The sequence below is a fragment of the Cryptomeria japonica genome, chromosome 2 (genome assembly GCF_030272615.1).
Source record: "Cryptomeria japonica chromosome 2, Sugi_1.0, whole genome shotgun sequence".
NCBI classification, from domain to species: domain Eukaryota; kingdom Viridiplantae; phylum Streptophyta; class Pinopsida; order Cupressales; family Cupressaceae; genus Cryptomeria; species Cryptomeria japonica.
In genome coordinates, this window is record NC_081406.1 from 260,979,908 (window position 1) to 261,002,988 (window position 23,081).

General features: G+C 32.9%; 1 protein-coding gene across 5 annotated transcripts; it reads left to right on the top strand.

Annotated features, from left to right (window-relative positions):
* The first annotated feature begins 2,378 nt into the window (after nt 1-2,378).
* LOC131049918 (uncharacterized) lies at nt 2,379-15,573 on the top strand. 5 transcript variants are annotated; one of them, XM_057984011.2, is made up of 4 exons: nt 2,379-2,689; nt 2,787-2,892; nt 12,153-12,241; nt 15,233-15,573. In XM_057984011.2, the coding sequence occupies exons 1-3, from the start codon at nt 2,504-2,506 to the stop codon at nt 12,233-12,235; spliced, it is 375 nt and encodes a 124-aa protein (XP_057839994.1). In that variant the 5' UTR covers nt 2,379-2,503; the 3' UTR covers nt 12,236-12,241; nt 15,233-15,573. The 5 variants fall into 5 exon arrangements, with proteins under 5 accessions (XP_057839994.1, XP_057839995.1, XP_057839993.1 ...); XM_057984012.2 differs by having other exon boundaries at nt 15,237-15,573; XM_057984010.2 differs by lacking the exon at nt 15,233-15,573 and adding an exon at nt 14,167-14,185.
* Nucleotides 15,574-23,081: the final 7,508 nt, after the last annotated feature.

The following is a 23,081-nucleotide window of genomic DNA, read 5'->3' on the forward strand; positions in this document are numbered from 1 at the left end:
CTTTGCTCATGAGAGGGAAAAGTGTCCATGGAAAGGGAACATGGTGGTTAGGACGTGCAAGCTAGGATGGGGTTAAGCAAACCTGGGGTTAGATGGAATGGGTTAGGTTTAGGAGTGGTTAGGTTAGGTGGTTAAAAGTTAGGAGAATTTGAGTAATTTGAATTTAAAAATTCAAATAATTGGAAAAGGTTAATTAATTTCAACAACTCATGAATTTGATTTGTTTTAATTAATTATGGGATTTAGAAGAAATGATTTTGATGGGGGGGATTAATTAATTTGAATTAATTAATTAAAGAAGATTATTGAAATGAACTTATTCAGTAAATCCTTAGATTTATTAATAAGTAGATGAATGCGGGAATTTAATCAAATTGCTAATGAATTCAATTAAATTGGGAAGGAGGATTAATCAAGTAATTGCTTATTCAATTAATTATATTCAGACCATTTTTAGGTGTATACAATCACAATTCGTCAAAAAGGAAGGAAGATATCTTTGTGACGTTCTACAAGATATACAATTTGACGTGACACACATTCATCATCAACCAATCGAGATATTCCAAGTCAACATGTCCAAGTTCAATGAACCTAACTTATCAACAACTATACACGTTAAGGCACTAAATTCAATGTAACAACTCTTATTTTCTCATCGATCCACATTCAAAAGGGATATGTATCCAAAGAAATGTAATTTTTCCATTGGAGGACATTAAATGAATGTAGGTGGTAGTTGTAACTATCCCAATTAGGGTTTCTTAGAATTATCTTGGTTGTTGATTTCAAATCAATCCTAGCCCTTCATTTGTAATCAAGACTTCTATATAAGGCTTTGCCTTCTCATTTGTAAGGGTTAACAGATAATAGATTAGATTCAAAGTAGAGTAGGAAGAGGAGACTAAGAATTGTTGCCAAAGCTATATTGGAATAAACATATGAGTTTCATTGAAGATATGGTGGATTTTTGTGTGTTGTTTCAACATTTTGCATGGTTTCTACATCTCAAGTTTTAGATTTGATTACATGGAATTGATTAGTTGAATGGAAGATCTTATTGTTGATTGATGGTGAAGCCTATATGTTCATACCATTTAGAATTTCTTGATTCAAATTGCAGTGCATGGTTAGTCTAAACTCAATTGAAAGCTTAACATCAATTGCTCTATGCTCATTGTTCATGGTTTTGATGTGAATAAGTGATATGAAGTTCATTTGTGTACCCTTAAGAGATTGTACCATCTTTGTGTAGTTATTTCTTCATGACAAAGCAAAACTTGGTTTGGTTTCACTAAGTCATTAATCATTTCTTGCATTGTTAGGTCTTAGATTAGATTTCCTATCCCTTTACCCCTTTTGATCTTTCTTTGTTTGAGAAGTTAAGTTAGTTTCCACGTTCCAACAAAGTGTAAGTCCCTTTGTAATACCAACAATATCACATCATTTCATTGAGTCTATCCCTCATTAATGTCGATTGTTCACATTGTAAACCTTGGAGTTGCCTTATTTGATCACATTGTTTAGCATATGAGGTTTCTTTGTTCAATAGAAGATATAATACTTAGTATTTTATTCCGTGTTCAAGGTGTCATAAAAAACACATCAACATGTATCATTACAAATAAATTTGTTAATTTAACGTAGTGAAAAACCTATCAATTAATCTCTATATATTTATATTTTCCACCTCTATCAATCCCTCTCCCTCTCCCCCTCCTCTCTATATCCCTCTCCTTGTCCTTCTCCATCTCTATCTCTTTCTCCATCTCTATCTCCATCTCCATCTCCATATCAATCTCTATCTTCCTCTCTATCTCTCTATCTCCTTCTCTCACACTCACTCTTTCCCCATCTATCTCTCCCTCTTTCTATCCCTATTGCAGCCTCTCTCCCTCTTACAAATACAACATGAGCATATTGACAATAGAGCCTAGTTATATTCCTTGATTCAATGGTTTTGTTTCAATCCTATTTAGATCCCTTTAAGTGGATATTTGATTTAAATCTCACTTCTCTATTGAGAAATTTGTTATACAAACAAAATTATTAGCTAAAACATTTATCAATTAACCTCATATAATCCACAAATATATACAAACAATAGACCAACATTTTCTTTAAATGACCTTCCACACCTCGAAGACATACTCATTCCACACCAAGATGCAATTGCAAGATTACAGATGCATTGACGATCTCACATTTGCCTATAACAAAATAGGCGGTGCTAGACTTGATAGCCGTTCCAAAGATGACGTGGAGCCAACCATGTTAGTGCGATTGTAATTATCATAATCATAATTTTAACAATTGGCGGAATAATTAATTTCAAACGTTACTTTCCATGCATTGCTGGCATATCTTGTGATCTAGCCCATCCACTCGTACAGCTTATATACTAAACAAAAACTTTTGAAAACCGCCCTGAAACCTGAAACCCTCGTTTTCCAACACTTAGTGGGCACCTGCTCAAAGAAGAGCGAGAGAGAGCATTTACAGAATGACGGAGGTGAAGAGCATGTTGAAAAGCGGTGCAGAGGAGAAGAGCATGCTGAAAAACGGCGCAGAGGAGAAGAGCATAGTGGAAAATGAAGTAGAGTCCAAGAAGCCGAATCGGAAAGCAATTGTGAAGAGTGCTGATATGAGCGAGGAAATGCAGGAGGAAGCCATTCAATGCGCTTCTCAGGTCCCTCTATTACTCAACATTGTTCATTGTTCATTACTCATTGCTCATTGCTCATTGCTCATTGCTCTTTAATAAGTATGGTTATTTATCGACACAGGCCCTGGACATCCACGCTGTAGAGAAGGACGTTGCAGCGTATATCAAAAAAGAGTTTGACAAGAGGCATGCGCCTACGTGGCACTGCATCGTGGGGCGAAATTTTGGTAATGTTTCACTTTTCTGATTTCTGCTTTTGTTTCTTATATTTGTCAGGAGCTTTGTGAATTTGGGTCATTTCAACTCATCAATGGGCGCTGCCATCATGGACCTTGTTTACGATGTGTTTTCCTTAAAAGTTCCATCGTCATTACTGCACCATAGTGCACGTTACTGTTTAAGGAATAGATTAATTAGAAAGTTAAAAAAAGGATTTTCTGTAACATGTGGTTCTATTCTGTAGGGACAAAAACATTCACAGCTAGGTTTTGCATATTGTTTCCCCTGACATACTAATTAGGTTTTCAAAGGTTTTTCTGAAAACTTTTGGTTTGCACTAATTGCTAGGTTCGATTCAGGGATTATATATGTTTTTCCAGGACCTTCCTGTAATTAGGGTAAAAGTTTTATGCCTTTATTTAACCTTAACTGTGGTATTTTTGAGCTTAGTTATTGAAATTATCCCATATTGCTTGTTAGTTAGAGACTATTCACCACTCACTTTCGGATGGATGGTGCATGTACAAGGGACCATGAGAGTAAATGGTTTAAAAAAGATCAGTTACACAAATTCCATCACAACAGCTTGATCAAACATCAACATGAAACTATAGTGGTGGATTAGCATAGTTTTGGGTTTTCAACCATGAAAACTGGCCATTCTTACTTCTTGATTTTGTTGGTTATTATTTGATTTATTTCATGTATTTATATCTATACACAGTCACGTATGGTTATGCACTCTGGATATTTTTTTCACCCTTGTACCTTTTTCATGTCTCCCTTGTGGAAGCTAACATTTAAATTATATTAAATTTGAACAGTTTTAACAAAAAAAAAAACGATGATAACATTTTGTGAACTCAGGCAAATATTTGTATATATTAAAAATTAAGAGCTAATTACAGTAAAGTTCTGCATCATTACAACTGAACTACCTTCTGTCCACATAAAAGTCCGAATAAACTTGTGTAAAACACTTAAAGATCTGGAATTCGATGGGAATAAGAAGGCACTATTAATTCCTAGCGAGAAGTAATGTAAAATAAAAATGAACCTATGATATCTTTGTGATCCCTACAAGGCATCACCATTGCAGAATGCCAAGATTGGCTCCTCAGTGGACAAATTAGTAGGGACATTAGCTTCCAACAACTAGATTGATTAATCCCTTTGACAACTATGATAGTACCACATCCCATCTCTCTTGGATTTGCATGGAGTTTGGAACCCAAATGGCACAAAGCTGCATGGAAAAGACTACCATGGCTGGTTATCATATATAAATTGTAATGTCCCACTTTGAAATATAATTTAATAATAAATAATAATAAAATTAAAGTACAAAAGAATAAATATTAAAATTAATATTAAAATATAAAAGAATATAATTAAATATAATTAAAATTTGATTAAAGCTAATGAAAAGTCAAAAGGCATGAAATGATAAGTTGTGACTTCCTCAAACATGAGATATAAAAGGGAGAAGAGAAACTCATTTAATGGGGGGAGAATTTGAAAAATGAGAAGGGCAGATCTGATTTAAATAAGAAGTGCAGATCTGATTATAAAAGATTATGTCCCTTCCAAAGGGCAAAAATAATGAAGAGTTGCACTCTTTCAAAAGGTGCTAATGGTGAAAGGGTGTGTCTCTTGCCAAAGGGCATTACGTTGGTGGAGAAGAAAACAAAGTATTAAGGATAAGGGATTACTGGAGAAAGGAAGGACTCTGACACCACTGTTGCTGCCTCAGTCCACATCTACACCCTGACTAACACGATAGGGGTATAAAACAACCAAAGAAATTCAAAAAGAAGACGTTTTGGGTATGTCTTCATCTCCTAAAGGAATGGTAATAATTGTTGCTAAGATATTGCAAAGAGTAATACGTGTATCTAAAGTATGATAGAAATCACTTCAGTATGTCACGAATGTTAAACCATTTCACACAGCTAATTATAACTGTAACAAATCTACTATATAGTTTTCAGTAACTTACTGTATGACGCATACTCAGAAAATATGATGATTAGTTTTAACGTTTCAGGCTGACTTGTAACGTGCACAGTATTTAGATTCATGGTTATAACATACAACGGTAATTTGCATCAATTCCAGATTCATGTGTTCTGGAATCAACCCGTAAATATCCACCATTCAACTTGCATAATACATTAAACTGTAACTATTTATATGATTCGATAGAGCTGTGCATATCAATTAATTAAACTTAATGTCATATGTGTATTTATGATTACAAACAGTCACAATCTGATACGTATAAGCAGTTACAATAGTAATAAAGTATGAATAATGTTATGCTAAGGAATTGGCAGTCTTTCACAGTACGTCTGATATATTATGATATACATAACTAGATTACTAATAAAGTTAAACCACTAATGGCATAAGTGAATTCCTTAATGAGTACATTTTCTGTTCACCAGGTATAATAACCATAAAATTATATAAAATTTGGATAAAACGTTCTGTTGTAATACTGACAGATTATTTTACAAATCAGAAACAAAAACTTACTGTAGAATCTTATGTCAATAACAATGAATCTATTCACTAATTTGCTAAAAATCCCAGGAAGGCAGAGTGGTTGGGAGAGGAGGATAAGCCTGTCTCAGTTGTCCACCTACTGATCCATGTAAGATCAGTAGGCCAGTAGGGCATATGACTGCTACCGGGCCTGGGACTGGCAATTAATAAGCCCCTCTACAATCTGAAACTTCCTTGGTTTAATAATTTTAGGGTGAGACAAGGAATGAATTGTGGGGATAAGACCCACACCACTAATAGTAAGCCAAAGGGGCATAATGACTGCCTTTGGATCTAGAGTGGGATGGATGGGCTAACCGGATCATTCCCTGTGCTACCAACTATGGTTATTAAAGGGAAAAAAAAATGTAATAAACCATATAAGTTGCAATTGAATAAATCTTGTTTCCGCTGCATATGTATAATCTGAAAAAAGTAATTTCTGTATGTTCTACTGTGATTTTTCTTTGAATGAACAAGTAAATATAAGATTATAAACCAAATTGAATTATTAATTCAATATTAGAAAGAAGACTATGTTTCTCTGTTATGGCTATCGGTATCTAAGAAGTTGGAAAATGCGATAGTTAAGATAGTTTGTCTCCTAATCAATTTAGTTTAAGTCATAAGTATATTGAGATGGATTAATTACGGGGAAAACAAAGCTAGACCTAGTAGGGGACATTACATAAATTCAAACAAATCAGTGCTCCATGGGGATGTGTCCCCTGGATTTGTGTAAAGTCCCAGGGACCTTAGGGACTTGGACGGAACATCCATGAGGTTTATCCTAAAAAGCCAGATTTCTTCCTTTTTCTGGTCTTTTTGGAGACTTCCTGCTGCTCCTTGGGCATCCTATGAATATCTTGATGTGTCGTGGCTACCCTCCACATCAAATGCATACAAAATTCTAAAGTGAATAAAGCCTTAGAATGGAAGCATGCCAATGCTGTCTGTAAACAATCAGTGCATTGTGGGTTAAAACACATGATCTTTACATGTGAATGTGGTCTCCCATGTAAACAGCAGGTGTGTTTCCCACAATGCACTGGTTTTTTAATCTCTTCTGCCCACAAATCCCCTGAACCCAAAATAACTTTTAAAACCCATGCTAATATCTGTCAATACATTCATCAAAAGAGAAGAGGAGAAGAGGAGAAGAGAAGAACGTGAGGAAAAGAGAAGGAGAAGAAAACAAGAAGAGGAGGACAAGAGGAAAAGAGAAGGAGAAGAAGAGGAAAAGAGAGGAATAGGAGCAGTTTTCTGATATAATGACCCTGAATTCTGAGCTTGTTTCTCAATGTACCTCAGTACTATGCATGATGCGACATTTCTTTTTTGTGCATCTCTCAATATAAATCATATGCCATATTATGTCTATGATTTTCAGTCTCTCAATGGATTATGAAATTAACGAGTTGTGTTGTACTTGCTCTTTGGAATTTCAGCTTCCTTTCGTTTTATCTAACTTATTATTATATTTAGGTAATTTTGAATTACTTGGATCTAAAAAATTCAAAAATAAATTATATATATTATTTATTCGCTGCATGTCCATTGTCTCCAAATATGATTTTTTTGTCCTCCCTGACATCCATCCCCCAATACCTGGAACTTGGAGAAACACTGGTGTAAACTGAACAAAGGTGACATGCATCATGTGTATGATGAATGTATCTGTGTCATAGGCATAGTTGTTTTTTGTTCTTCAGAAAGCAGGACTAACAAATGTTTTTAAGGATTCCGTCACCTGGTATTTCCACTATGCCTTCACTTGATGCTAGGGTAACTACATGGAGCAGGTAGGATTTTAAATAAAGAAAAAGGGAAAGTTTTCTTTTAAATTTTTAATACTTCATAAAGCATTTTCAGTCTACAGGATTTTACAAGTTATTTACAGATATGTGATGGACCTGAGGTGTTTATGTTATGAAGAAATGTTCCTTTATATTATCAGCCCTTGGGTTTCTTCTTATGTTTGATTGCTTAGATATAATGCATGTCTTGTATACTTTTAAAGTTTTTATTTTTGTGGTGTTTCCTATGCCCTTTTGAACAGTCTCCAACGCTTTTCTGAGGCTTTTATATTATGTGATGGTTTTCTGTAACTGAATAGGATATTGAGCTTCTGGCCTGGGTTTCAAGTACAATTCTTATAATTTTGCATGGGTATTTGACTATGTAGAACTTTAAATTATAAACAGAAAAACATTACAGCATTTGAAAACCTCAGAAAATCCTGAAGACTGTTCAAACATATAATACAGACATCTGAACATATACAAGTCTCTAAAAAATGCTAGAGACAATCAGTATACATTTTATCAAAACAACTGAACTGACTGACATAAGAATGGAAAACTGCTGCAAAACTATAACATCTCATATCTATTACAGATATGTGAATAACCTATGAAATACTAATGGCTGGAATCACTAAGTTACTGGTTTGGAATTTGGAATATGGGTATGTTTTGGGAACAGTGGTACAAAAACATATAAATATCACAAATATACTCATATTTTAGCCTAAAAGCAGGAATATAGTTTAGATAACTGCATAACATGCATATAATTTCAATATAGAAAACAACTATAAAAATACTACCTCAATGTTTATTTGTGAAAGTCGAATGTCATGATAGATATTATTCATTGTTCAATATAAAAATTAAAAATAATAAAATCAGCAATCGTTGTCATATTGCTCTTCCATGAAAGTGAAATTAAAAATAAATTAAGGTACATTTCAAATGACATGTTTAAAAAGACCATAACAAATTAAATAGCTATAGTAAAAACCTTTTAAAAGCTCCCTTAACTTATTACAATCAAATAAATTATAGTTGTTTTTCAAAAGCCTATAACAATATGCTTCTCATGGTCTTTAAATGTGACCTTGAATTGTAAGGTGCCTGGGGTGTTTTTTATGATGTTTTCTGTTGGTTTTTGAAAATGGGGGTTGTTTTGAGTAGGTTAATTGATATTTTGCAGGAAATCCTGTGTGTGGATGACCAACTATATGAACAAAACTCCTGCAAGCCAAAGAACATAAGTGTGCTTAAAGGTCTTAAGAGGCCAAACTGAATCTATGCCAACAACTATTGTTTAGATGGCCTTCTGCACATTGAGCATAAGGATATAGCTTGTCCCATGTGGCAAGTTTGAGAGGGAGGCCAAGCAAAAGCAGTGGCACAATCCCGAATGCTCAACAGAATAATGGGGATGTGGCGTTGGTCAAGTGGTTGCCACCTCATTGCACAGCGACATATTGCAGCACCACTGTGCCATGGTCACCTGGTTTTCCAGCATGACCATCACACAGTGGACTGACATAAAAATTAAAACTCTTCTCTGATTTGCACTGGGTTTGTTTTAGATTTGTGTTTTTGCAGCTTAGATTCGTCCGGGGTATATCCATGGATGTACCCAGATGAACCTGAACTGCAAAACATATTCCATGCCTGCACCTACTGGGAACTGAACCATGTTTCTGTAGTAGGAGTGAATTGGACAGGGATCCAGGACTTGAGGCTGAAAATGCTTTGTGAATCCTTAAACGAAAAAATTAACCCCCTTCTCAGTTTCAATTCCTGCCCACTCCTCATAGCCTCATAGGTATCCTAACATTAATAGAAGGCTTGTGTGAGAGGTTGGAGTGGAAGGTGGTTGAATGCTTTAGAAACATTCGCGAGTTTTGCTTCTCAAGAATAGAAACATCTATGCAATTGGATGGCCATGGCATATATTCTGTGGCTGAATTCATCATCATACACAAGCTGTAATTGTTTTTGTTCAGTTTGCTAGAATTTATATTTGACATTCTGCATTGTCACTCATCCACATGCCCTATTGTTTCCTGCTGGATTCCATGCCATTTAGAGGGATAGGGGATAGGGCAGTTCCATCATGGTTTTCAAAGTAGGGGGAACAATCCTCTCATCATGGTTTGTAAAGTCAGGGAACAATCCTGATGACTGGATCCTGGGGGTTGCTCCATCAGTTTTACCACAATGATGGGACTTGTTCTGTTACCACACTCTCACAACTAGGATTTATGTTATTGTAGGTTGATTTGACATCAATGTTAAATGAAGCTTCTTTTATTGGATAACTCAGTTTACCATTCCATGGATGCATTGTCCCTAGATTTATGCAACATGCCTTGATGCAACACACATGTCACTATCTTCTGCATTGAATCCATTTCACATCACTTAATATGTGCTTCTGAAAATCTTCAGGGTATTTCATGATTTCAAGCCTTTTCTCATTTCTGTCATGATTTCATGGACTGGCAGGAGCTTCAGTATGAGACAATTGCTGTTTTTTTTAATGTTTAGGAGGAGATGCTAGATCTTGTTTTTGTAAATTTTTGTTCTCTTTGTATGCTATTTTATATTTTATATGGGTTTGAAATCTATATCTGCAATACTTATCAGAATGAAGCTCCCCCTTCAGTGATATGAACAGGGATCAATAGGAAAAGTGATGCAGTTGCTGGATATCTTGCTCTTGATTTGACAATAGTGAATAAGTCTCTTGCTTTCTAATTGAAATGTCAATAACATGTTCGAGTTTAAATTTGGATCAATTGTTGCTGCAGAGTTGGTGCATGGTATAGAAAGCTACCTACACTGATGTGATTATAATATTACTTCAATCATTAACATTCAAACATGCGATTTTGTCTTCCTTATAGCATTGCTTAAACATGCACTACATACTTCAGTCATAGGGCCACACACCACTATGTCACAAATGATGGTTGAAACTTTTTGTTTTAACTCATTCACTTTTTTTTTCTAATGTATTGTTTGTCCCTTACAAAAGACAATACATCGCAATTTTTTGTTACTTCATTTAATTGTCAAGTCTATGTGATTGGTCTTTGAAGAAGTTAATAATCCATTGCATTTATGTCATCACCATGGAACTGTTCTGTTTCTTGATGCTTTGGGTATCTTCAAAATTCTTCCTCTCTATTTTCTCATATAGCATGCAAGACTTTACCACTGCAGATTCTGTGGTGTGTTCCTATGCCTAATCTCTGGTCTGTTGTCTTGTGCTTTTACAAGATTTCTTTTTGCTTTTATTCCAGAATAAAAATTGGTTCCTAATACATATCGAGCCAGTGCTTTTATTCTCTTTACTTATTTCACTTACCATTTTATTCTGACAGCTCTTTAGATGTTTTTATTTCTTTTGGGATTTTGGTGCCTTCCTTTTTTCCTTCAAATATGGATTTTTCTTGCAGTTCAGGTTACATCTCCTTTTTTGTATGCTTGTTCATTGATTGAAGTGTGCTGTCATTCAGGTCTCTCTAATTCCACAGTGCACGTTTTACAGTCTCACAAACAGTGGGTCTAATGTCAAGACTATCCTGTTCAATATAAGTAATGGGAAGAGACAATGCCTGCAGTTGGGTTGGGTTTCTGTAACTGTCATAATACACGTTTTATGGTCCACAAACAAGTCTAGTATGCCCTTTATATACACTTTTTATATATATATTGTTTATGTTCCATCCCAATCTCCATATGCTATTTTCAAAGACAAATATCATTTCGAGGATTTTGGGCATATGTGTAGGTCTCTCCTTTTTGTGTTCTTCATTTTCCCATGATGCACAAGAGGGGACCAATGGAGCATCTATTTGCACAGATTTCTGCACATACTAGTGGCCATTTCTGGGTTTTGATGATTCCCGTTCCATGTTTTATGCTCCTGATTGATTATTCTGTATATGATATTTTGAATTTTCCAATTTAATGCTCTTCAAGGGCCTGAAATTAATGCATTGATGGGCATTGGATAGTAAACAAATATCAGAATTGGTGATAGCACTTTGTTGTTTAACCTAAAATGTCTAAATGGGTAGAACACCTTTACACGTGTCTTAATTGATATTGCAGTTTGCAAGTGATTCCTATCAAAAGGAAAGCTTGGTGTTAATTTTCCTTAGGTCATTCAGACTTAATTAATACCCAATTTATATCTTTCATCCTTCAGTTTTAGTGGGATCTCTTTTAATGTTCTAACTTCTATGTTCTTTAATATGTGCTTTGTTATTCGTTTAATATTTTCTCATTGACCGATGGGATATGCAATTTGTTGTCTGTCACAAGTTTTGTATTCCCTTGGACATTTCTGTTTCCTAATATATCATTTAATTCACTATACATTTACAGTTGACTCCTGTATTTAGTCTAATCATCTTATTGTATCTGTCTTATCATATGCAATTTTTCCTCTGGCACAACAAAGCTAAGGTCTTGCAACTGTTTCTTTCTAAATTAGGTTTACATGAAATGCTGTGATTTAAAAAAAATCTTGGCTCTCTGTAGCTGAGCCTTTATTTAATGTAGTTTCTTCTTCCTCACAAACACTGTGGTTGAATTTTCTTCTTGGTACAACAAAGTTAACATCGTTATAATTGTTTCAGTTTAGTCCAATTGATTCTCTTAGGTTATTGAATTTTAGCAGATGTTGTGGAATCTTTTGAAAGATCTTGCCCTTTGTAGCCTAGCTTTTGGTTTCTTCAGGTTCTTCTTGTTCACCTGATCCAATTGATTCTCTTAGGTTATTGAATTTTAGCAGATGTTGTGGAATCTTTTCAAAGATCTTGCCCTTTGTAGCCTAGCTTTTGGTTTCTTCAGGTTCTTCTTGTTCACAGACAGCATTTAAGCTTCTAACTTGGTGTAAGATGATGATGTTTCAGGCTCATATGTTACTCATGAGACAAAGCATTTCATATACTTTTATCTGGATCAGATGGCAGTTCTCTTGTTCAAATCAGGATAAACCAATGTGAGTTTGACAAACCATATATTTTCCCTCTCTTGCAATGTTCTTTTATTGGAAGAATATTGCTGTTTCTTCTTTCCAGGTGTATTCTGTATTACATATACTTTCAAAAGTTACCTGGTGTTACCTACCTTCGGTGAGCTTTCTGGGCTTCAGTGAATGATTGTAATTATGGATCCTAATCTTCAGATACAGACATTGCCGGAATGCTAATGTACATTTAGTGGCTGCTGGAAAAATGCAACCGATCTTGGTTGATGGGTAGAAAGTGATGTGATTAGAACTCTGTTTATTTCCATTTACTTCCATATTATTGTGGTTTCATTTGGAATCTATATAATGGTGTTGCAACCATCTAGGACTTTTTGTAAAAGTTGGTTAAGCTTGCCGGATGAGATTGATTGTGCTATAAAAGCATTTTCTACTGGAGTGTGAGACTGCTTGTGCTTATGCTTGTTTTATTGCAATTGCATTTGCTTTCCTGTATGGTGCTGATTTCTGTCTCTGAGTACACTTTTGTGTTTTTAACTTTTTAATGAACATTTCTCTTACTTATCAGACATGAGGTTATTAATAATGCTGGTAATGGTTTTTGAGATTAACGCTTCAATTATTCCTTTTAGAGTAACAGCTCCTGTGGTGATCATGGCTGTTTCATTGTTTGCAACAAATTTCAGTTTTAATGACGTGCTGTTGCCAACCTGTGTTTTCTTTCTTATGAGAAAAATCTTCAAATGTCAACTTATTCAGTTCTCTTCTCAATTAAAGAGGGTGGTTAATTTTTAAGGGTTTTGAACTTATTTAGATTGCCAATGAATTTTGTTAGTGCTACTGTGTGTAATGTTCCCTAATTAGTTATACTTTAGATTAACCTAAATTTGCCCAAATCTAAAAGATAGGTAATTAAGTTTTATGGGTGTACCTTTGTATACTGGTTTCCTGCAACAAAGATCAGAGAACACATGAAATAATACTTGTAAAACTGAAACATATACCAATAAATTATATTAAGTGATATCAATTCTGCTATATTAGTTACTATTTAGAATTACAATTTGTTGGGTATAATCAGTTTATTATATAAAGTCAGATTGAAAGTCAGTTAACAATCAATTTCCTTAGCCCATTAGGGTAGGCTAGTTGGATAGGGTGTCCAAGAAACCATTCCTCCTAGGCCCAAGGGCAGATACCATATCCCCTTGGCTCCATATGGCAGGTGTTAGGCATCCATCATGGAGTGGCGCACCCAGCAAGGTGTTCTATTTGCCGTTTCCCCTCATCACAACCACCTTCTCTCTTAAGCCCAAGAGCAGATGCTTCATCCCTCTTGGCTCCAAGCGGCAGATGTTAGGCATCCACTATGGAGTGGCGTACTTAAAAGAGAGTCCCTCTTTACAATGAACCATTTATTATATTTATTCAATCCATCACATTATGATAATCAATTACATCTGACATAATTATCATTTTATATTACATTTCAACAGTGCTGTGTATTGGATTATCATCAAAGTTTCCTGTTAGTGTTACTTTGTATCAGCATTAACCACTTATTGTCATTATTTCATTATAATCAGTTTGTTATTCCTTATAAGAATTTACAGTATTACCATAACCTGAATCTGATTGTATTATGTATTCCTGAGATTATGTGCAGATGTATATATTTATATGTTATGTCCGGCAGTACTGTTATTTTAATGCTGTTTGAATAAATAAATAAAGTTTTACTTCTCAACTTAGTATGATATTATTTATTAACTGTCATTGACTTGATTAAGAACATCTTAAGTTATATTCATTGATGCACAGATATGAATTTAAATATGTATATCATACTGGCTGATATATACTCTAATGCTAACTCAGGAAATTCATGCTTATACGTACCTGACACTGAACTTACCCGTCTTTATCCCTGCTGGCAGACTTTGCCATTCCTTGCTTGCATATCCCCCCAAATTGGCACGGGGGGAAGGTATTTATCGTACCCTTTTTGAAGGGTCGCTACCCTCACACCTGACGGGACCCTCCATTTAATCAAGCCATCGTTTCCGAGGAATGGCTATCGGGACTTTGGGATATTTTAATAAAATGGTATCATTCCATATTGTTAATGTATATAATGTATATTATTAATATATATATTGTTACACCTGACGGGACCCTCCATTTAATCAAGCCATCGTTTCAGAGGAATGGCTATCGGGACTTTGGGATATTTTAATAAAATGGCATCATCCATATTGTTAATGTATATAATGTATATTATCAATATATATATTGTTACACCATTTTAATACAATGTATATTATTAATATAATAACATTATTAAATATATAAATGTAAATTAATGTACCTTATTAATATAATAACATCATTCAATGTAAATTGATAATATGATATCTTTTTTTATATTAATGTAATATAGTATAATATAATTTTAGCATGATTTAACATATTATATGGCAAAATTTATATTAATTATTTCTGCTATAAATGGGGGATATGACACTGCGATAATTTGAATGTAAAAGCTCTTTAAAAGAAATACTAATAGCCGTTTTGTTGGATGAAAAATGCTTATTGTCACCTTCAAAAATGTGACAAGCATACACATGAACTTCATGCCAGTTTAGATGTGTTATTATATACTGTTTATAATTTTAGAGGAGGTGAGGTTAATGGTAATTTAAGGTATTGAGGCTCTTAAGTTGTTAAACACGTGTAATAAAGGTCACTCATGAACAAAATTTGGAGCAAACCAAACTTTATGTACAAGTGTATAAAGATTGAAAGAAAGAACCACTTATTATAAGGCATTTGTTGGATAAGTTAATCACAATTTAACATCCAATCCGAACTTGTATAAGTTATTCTGAAAATATGTTTTTGAACAACTTTTAGAGAGAAATGATTAGCATCGTGCAGTGCTTATCGTTAAAGCTGCAATGCCATTGTGCTCCATGATCTTACTGCAAGCAATGTATGCAGACAGATGTACAAGTGTATAAAGATTGAAGAAAGAACTACTTCCTAGTACAAGGCATTTGTTCGATAAGTTAATCACAATTTAACAACCAATTCGAACATGGATAAATTATGTTGAAAATATGTTTTTGAACAACTTTTGGAGAGAAATGATAAGCATCATACAATGCTTGTCGTAAAGCTGCAATGCCATTGTGCTGCATGATCCTACTGCAAGCAATGTATAACATTTGCATGAACATTAAAAATATGTTCTTAGGTGGAATCAGCCTAAAAATGAAAAAGAGAGTTTCTCATCTCTATCTGGATATCATTATCTATAAATCCGTTGATCCAAAATTTTTCATCTGCTACCGTTTGATGAATGTTGTATACATTACATGTTTAAAAGTTGGGATGGGAAATTGTTACTTATAAAACTGCTTTTGATGTGTATTTATATTTGCACATGTTTAAGGGTGAAATAGGAGATATTCATTATGATAGTGGAAAACAGTTGAATTTTTGCAATTGCGAACATTTTTTTGTGCTGCTTTTTAAACTTGAGATGGTTTTCCAAAGTGAAATATTGTGTATAGTCTTTATGTTCAATCTATTCCTTTATTGGTTTGTATCTGCATTACATCTATCGTACAGGTTTATTTGGTATTGTCTCTCTACAAGTATGAGTAGGGGATATTTGTATATATATAGTAATGGATGAAAATGGGTGATAAAATCATTAAGTTATTAATTTTGAAAAAAAAAGGTACGGAAACAATTTATCTGAAGTAACTTTATTTTGAAAAAAAAATGGTACTGAAACAATTTATCTGGAATAACTTTATTTTGAATCATTTTTGGTATGTAAGCTTGATAATCCGTAGGACAAAGCCGAGATGCATCTTATTTTAGAGAAACAAAGATGAGAACAATGTTAGCTCCAAAATTTTGTCTTATTGGTTTTCAATTTGTCAGTGCTTCTTAAATCAGTGAACGTAAGAGCTGTTATGAGTTTTGATTAAAAGAAGATATAGATAATCTACACTCAAAGTTGAAACACAGGATAGATACAGCAAGTGAGCAGCTCAAAATATATGAAAGCTGGACCCTCAAAGAAAGATCTTTGTTGACTAGTGGGTATCTCTTCATGGTAAAGTGATTGAATGAGATTAGATTTCTTGATTAAGAATAAATGAAAATTTTAACAGTTTATGTGCTTTTTCTAAGAGATCTTATGCATGTTTTTAAAAATTGTGGATAAAAGTTCATTGGGGTGGAGTGAATAAATCTCCATTATGTTCTTAAGAGGAACTAATACTTAAAAATAACTGTTCTGATTAGTTATAGAACTTCAGTTTATGTTGCGAGTTAAAAAAATAAAAAAATAATTTTTAAAAATATTTATGGACACGATATTTTGTGGAATGTAATCAAATAAACAATAATAATGTTTTGGTCAATATTGATTTGACTTTGTCAAATGCTTTTATTGATTTGTCTTTACATTAGGACGTGACAAACAATTGGATATGGGCTAATAAATTTTTTTATTCAATTGTTGTCATTTGATCTTTTAAAGAAAATCTAAATTAATACTATAAAAATGAGCTTTATTGTCTTTTAAGTTGAAGATCATCTCACTTTGATTGCTATAGCTTGCATACAAAATTAACACTACAAATATGAGCTTTATTGACTTTTAAGTTTAAGATCAGTTCACTTTGATTGCTATAGCTGGCATACAATTGGAGTGTGGATAAATGAATTTCCTTAGATAGGAAATATTTCTCCCTTTGGTCGAACTTTTGTATACCAATTGAATGATCAAAGATGGTAACAAGTCATGCAATATGTTTAAGATATAATGCAAATGTTAGCTTTTATGTAGTGATTGGTGCTAGATGTGTATTAAAATGTTTGCTAGATGTATCAAATGAATTAAGTTTTCATGTGCAATTCAAATATTTTTTGCACTTTAAGTTGTGAACCAACTGAAATGAGTGCAAATGAAGGCAAGTTAGGATCAAGTTATATTCCAAATTCCACATGAAAAATGTCAATTTGTACATTGGAACATCTCCTACATCATTAAAAATTTCAAATTGACAACCATGACCATACATTTGGAGCATCTCCTATATCATTTGAAATGATTGAAATACCATTCATAAATCATAAAGATACAAAACCAATTCTAGAGAATTTAAGAACACTAGACCATTAGACATTATACTAATCCACAGTTGCATCAAATCTGCATATTTTAGGGCATGCTTTCTAGATATTGACACAATGTTCTCTACCTAGGGCTTGATTGTCATTGACTGCGGGTGCCCAATTGCCCACCAAGTGTACGCGCTTAGTCTATCAACTTACAGTAAAAAGTGGTACCACTTGGCATCTCATGAATGTCACCGACTGCATAAATGAATGGAAAAGAGGTTAGGTCAATGACAACATTGTACAGAGCTGCAGGAAGCTACACCTACAATTTAACAAAGCTGGCTTTACAGCGATTGAGATATGATTCCGATGGGACGTTCTTTAAAAATTTCAAATTGACAACCATGACCATACATTTGAAACATCTCCTGCATAGTTTGAAATGATTGGAAAACCATTCATAAATTATAAAGATACAAAACCAATTCAAGAGAATTTAAGAACTCTAGACCATTAGACATTATAGTAATCCACAGTTACATCAAATTTGCATATTAGGGTATGCTTTGTAGATATTGACACAATGTTCTTTACCTAGGGCTTCATTGTCATTGATTGTGTGGGTGCCCAATTGCCCACCAAGTGTACGCACTTAGTCTATCAACTTACAGTAAAAAGTGGTACCATTTGGCATCTCATGAATGTCACTGACTGTATAAATGAAGTGGTAAAAGAGAAAAATAGGTTCAGGGCTGCAGGAAGCCGCACCTACAATTTACGAAGTTGGCTTTACAGCGATTGAGAGATGATTCCGATGGGACGTTCTTTAAATTTGATTTCCATTTTTCTTCCACACAGAATTGACTACGGATCCTGTTGCTTTTGTCATGAATTTCCAGTCAATTTATTGAATAAAGATTTGGAAAGGAAGAAAGAATCTTACTATTAAAAAAGAGAGAGAGATTCCCACTACCTATCACTTTTGACTGGGGCATGGAAGATCTTAGGGCATCAAAAGGGCCTGTGACAAGCCAGTTTTTTAGACGATCTTGGGGTTTGAAGCAGTGGCAGATGTCAGGTATCCAAGAAAGATGGTGCAGCGAATTCAAGGTAGGGTAAAGTTTTTCTGAACCGTTTGTGTACAAATTTTCCAAAAAATAGGAGTGCCACCATTTTCAAAATCTCAAAAGCTGGGGACCCACTGTGAATAGAGGAACAATAGGGTCCCACGCATCTGACGGAAAGCGTAAAAAATACGAAGTTGTTGCGGATTCAACTCCTGTGGCTTCGATGCCCTAAAAAAGCCTAGATTCTGGTGCAAAATACCTGTTAAAGGCATGCACTTATTGGAAATGCAGTGGAGCGCTGGATCTCAATTCAATCTGTTCAGGAATAGGCTTTATATCGGGATTCTTACCAAATACTTAATACGGAAATGATTTTATTGGGAATCCTTTGCTTTGCAAAGAAGAAAACTTGAAATACAAAGAATGACAGATTATTTTACAGCCCTAAACCATAGGGATACGAACTTACTTTCAGTTTTAAATAAAAAATTAAAATAATTAAGAGTGTTATTTTTAAGGTAAATATTTGAAGAATTTTTAAATGAATATTCTATTTGTATTGTTTATAGTTTTTAAATATATAATCTATCATAATGTTTGTCATAAAAATTCTTAAATAAAGAATATATACATGTAATATTAAAAAAAATTGTGGGGATAAAAAACATGTACATTAGAGACTATATGAAAAATATATATTATGGACCGTGGAAAACTAATGTTAACTATTACATAAAATATCAAAAACATGTACATTAGAGAGACTATATGAAAAATATATATTATGGATCGTGGAAAACTAATGTTAACTATTACATAAAATATATTAATGTGTACATAATAATATTAGATTGTTGAGGCATAATTCTTTTTATAATTTTAAAATCGAATGTTACTTGAAATAGTATTTATATACGTCATTTCAAATTTGTGGGACTTCGAGCTTAAAAATTAATTAATAAATAAATAAATTAGGTGTAAACTTTTTTAAATTAATTAATAAATAAATTAGGTGTAAACTTTTTTAAATTAAATATTTAAAAAAATTAGGTGTTCTCATCTATAATGAGTTTTATTTTCATCATAAAATAATTAAAAATAAAAGTATCAATCATATTACCATGGCAATTGTACTTGTTAGTTGAAGACTTAGAGTTGAATTTCCTAACCTATGACTAATACAAAACTATAAGAGAATAAAAATGATTTAAATTATATCTTATATCTATTATAATGGGTATTTGTTTCTAATATAGTTGTTGCTTGCCTCTATTTAAGACAATGTAGTATGCATAAAATATTGTATATTTTTATATGTATATGCTAATAATTTTATTCTAATCTCTTTGAAATATTTTTCAATAATAATTCTCTTAAATTTTTGTAGATCTCTTTTCTAAGCACCACTATTAGAAGGCTTATTATTAACCCAACTTAGGTTTAGTTTTAAAAGAGATTCAATCATAAGAACCACTTTTCAAAGAAATCAAATATGGAATAAGCACCCTTTGAATCTTAGAGAATTTGTAAAAATATATAATCAAGCACAAACACCATTTTTAAAAGGGATCTTCAAGCATAACCATCATTTTTTAAAGGATTCCATGCATCATTTTAAAAAGGGAATTTCAACATCATTTTGAGAAGTGATATTTATCAAAGGATTTAAATATACTTGTATTTTAGAAAGCTCAAAGAGTAGATCTATTTTAAAGATTTCTTAGCCATTCAAATGTTAAAGTTTATAAAGATTATTTGATAATTATATCAAAGTGCATCTTCAAATGCATTCAATGGGAAAATTAATATTGGTATGTTAAATGAATATTGATATATTGATGTTAAAATATATTATATTAAAAATAATATAATAGATTTTAATAACATAAATAATGATTTAAACATAAATGTGGAAAAAATTGAACATATAACCAAAAATTTAAACAGTAATATAGACAAAAATGTTAAACCTATTGATATTGAAACCTTTTATACAAGAAGTTAAAATACAAATATTTTTTTACAAAGAAATGTATTGAATAATCTCTATGGTAATAAAATTTAGAGAACAATTCAATATTATACAAATAGATTATATGAACAATTTTGTCAAAAGTCTAACATTTCAATATCAACTAGTAATGCAATTATTTCGATTGTTAAAAAAACAAAGAAGATTGAAAATTGAACATATTCATAAAAAATAAAAAAGATGATTCAATTGAATAGACTATCTTTAATACTACTTGTGTTGTTCATGTTATAAAAAAGAAGACTTGATATAAAAATAGTAATATAGCACAAGAGACAATAAAAGAAAAATTAGTCAATTAAATAATTTTAAAAAGCTTGATAACTTAAACAAGACAAATTTTGTCGACATTGGTATGGTGTAATGGTTAAGTTGTAGTGTTGTTCCTGTCATGAAGGTTCAAACCCCCATTGGGATGTTATTGTTGAATGTTTAAATGGAGATGAGGTTCCCCATATGTGACATCATTGGTTCATAGCTCCAAGTCAAAGCATTCCCCTGTCTTAAAAAAATAACAAGTTAAATTTTAAATGTAAATGAAAAGACATTAAAAAGAGAAGTACAAATAATATTAAAAACAAAATATGATTTAATTAAATGGTGTTGAGCTTTTAGCAATAGACTCCCAATTGACATGGAATTAGCCATACAATTAAGTATGATAAGCCTATGCAAAAAATAGCCATGCAATTTATCATAAGAGTGGTATGGCCATACACAAACTAAGAGCTCTACATTAGAAGATACCAACTATAAATTGCTCTTCACCATAGCTAGGAATCCCCACAAAACCACATGTATAAATGTCAATGAGGTAATGGGTGGCTATTATTAATAATGCTAATAATATTACGATAGGAAATTCAGTCCATTTTTTTCTTGGTTATACCCTATAGATTGGTGAATATGCCAATTTCCCTTCAATGTCCATGTTAGCCTCTAAAATATATCATGTGCAAACCAATAGTCTATTTTTCATGACTAAAAACTAACCCATAAACAATCTTATAGTTGTTTGAGAAAAATAATGAATGTTTCCTAGTCAACCTCTTTGTAACCAATGTGTACCATAATAAAGTTTCCTTCCCTTGGGTCAATGATTATTAAAAGGAAAAAGGGGTCGAACATTATGTGGTCCATTTTAGGTGTCTCTCTATCATTTTATAGATCTCCATTAAGCCTCTAATCAACTTGTGAGATGTCATTAGGAGGACGTGTCAACTTGTGAATCCCAAAATATAAGTCATCACATACCTTATGCTTTCTCGTGATTAAGCTTAACCACTATTTTGTCAACATGTAAGGGATGGAAATATATGATTGACGATGTGAGAAACTCCATCCAAGATATAGTCTCCTAGTTCTCACACCATTACATGTGAATGTCCTTGATATTGGAGAAAGGGATCCTCATGCCCCAAGCTATAGGGTATAACCTTCATCTCCCCACTATTATTAAGATTTCTATGATCAACATGCAAACATAACCAATATCTTGTTTATTCCTATTAGTTTGTTTTTTTCTCTATTTTTTTTGTATTTTCAAGCTACTAGTATAGAAAAACTATAAAACCCCATCAAATGAGGGAATTGCCCCTCTCAAACACAAGAAAACTTGTTAGTTCATAACAATTTTTTTAATCTATTGTAAACATCTTCCATAGATTTAAAGACTATTACTTTTTATAGTACAACACAATTAGTTGTAACTTCATTGTTGTTAGTGTTAACAATAATTACTAATAAATGAATGAAATGTGCTCATTACATCCAAAAAGCAGCAAACCATATAATACTGATAGTCACACCAACAAAACATGACATAAGATCTGAAGTCTACTTTTTTCAAAGATATTTTGTTACACCTCAATATAAACATGCTGATATAACATCATATTTATCAATATGAAAGACATGAAAATCATGTTCACAACCAATAAATCCTTTCCCATATACAGAACGGGACGAATGGACTTGCTATATCTAAAATGGACCCCATCTTACAAGATCTCACTTACCTTTTCGAAATGGACTATCAACCCACACAATGAATTTTTTTTAAATTTATTAAATACATTAAAAAATACAATACACTTATAATATATTTAATAAATTGAAAATAATGATCACATCATAACCATTCTGCATAGCCATTTCCTACCATTTCCCTCCAATATAAGATCTAATACCTACACCACTTGAAAATAAGGCTGCGTTTATTCTGGCTCCAAAACGGACCTTTCATATAGCGTGTTAGCGACAGGTTAGTCAATCGTAATCGTTAATTGCAAAATTGACGGTGTAAAATGTGTGACGTGTTAGTCAATTCGTCCTGTCGTTTTGAAACCAGAATAGACGCATCCTAAAATTAACAGGTAATGACAACAAAACAAATTATAGAGCAACTTCTAGAAATCCTTATTGGTTGTGTACGTCTTCACATGGGCCATTAAAAGTGGTGTCCCAAATGTATTCATTACCCATTGCCTTCACGAAAGCTACTTCACCTAGGAAACGCAAGTGGCAGGAAAAAGTCACAATAATAACGTGAAAACAAAGTGTTACAGCCCATTCATAATTACACATATACACGCCCCCTCGCCCATTC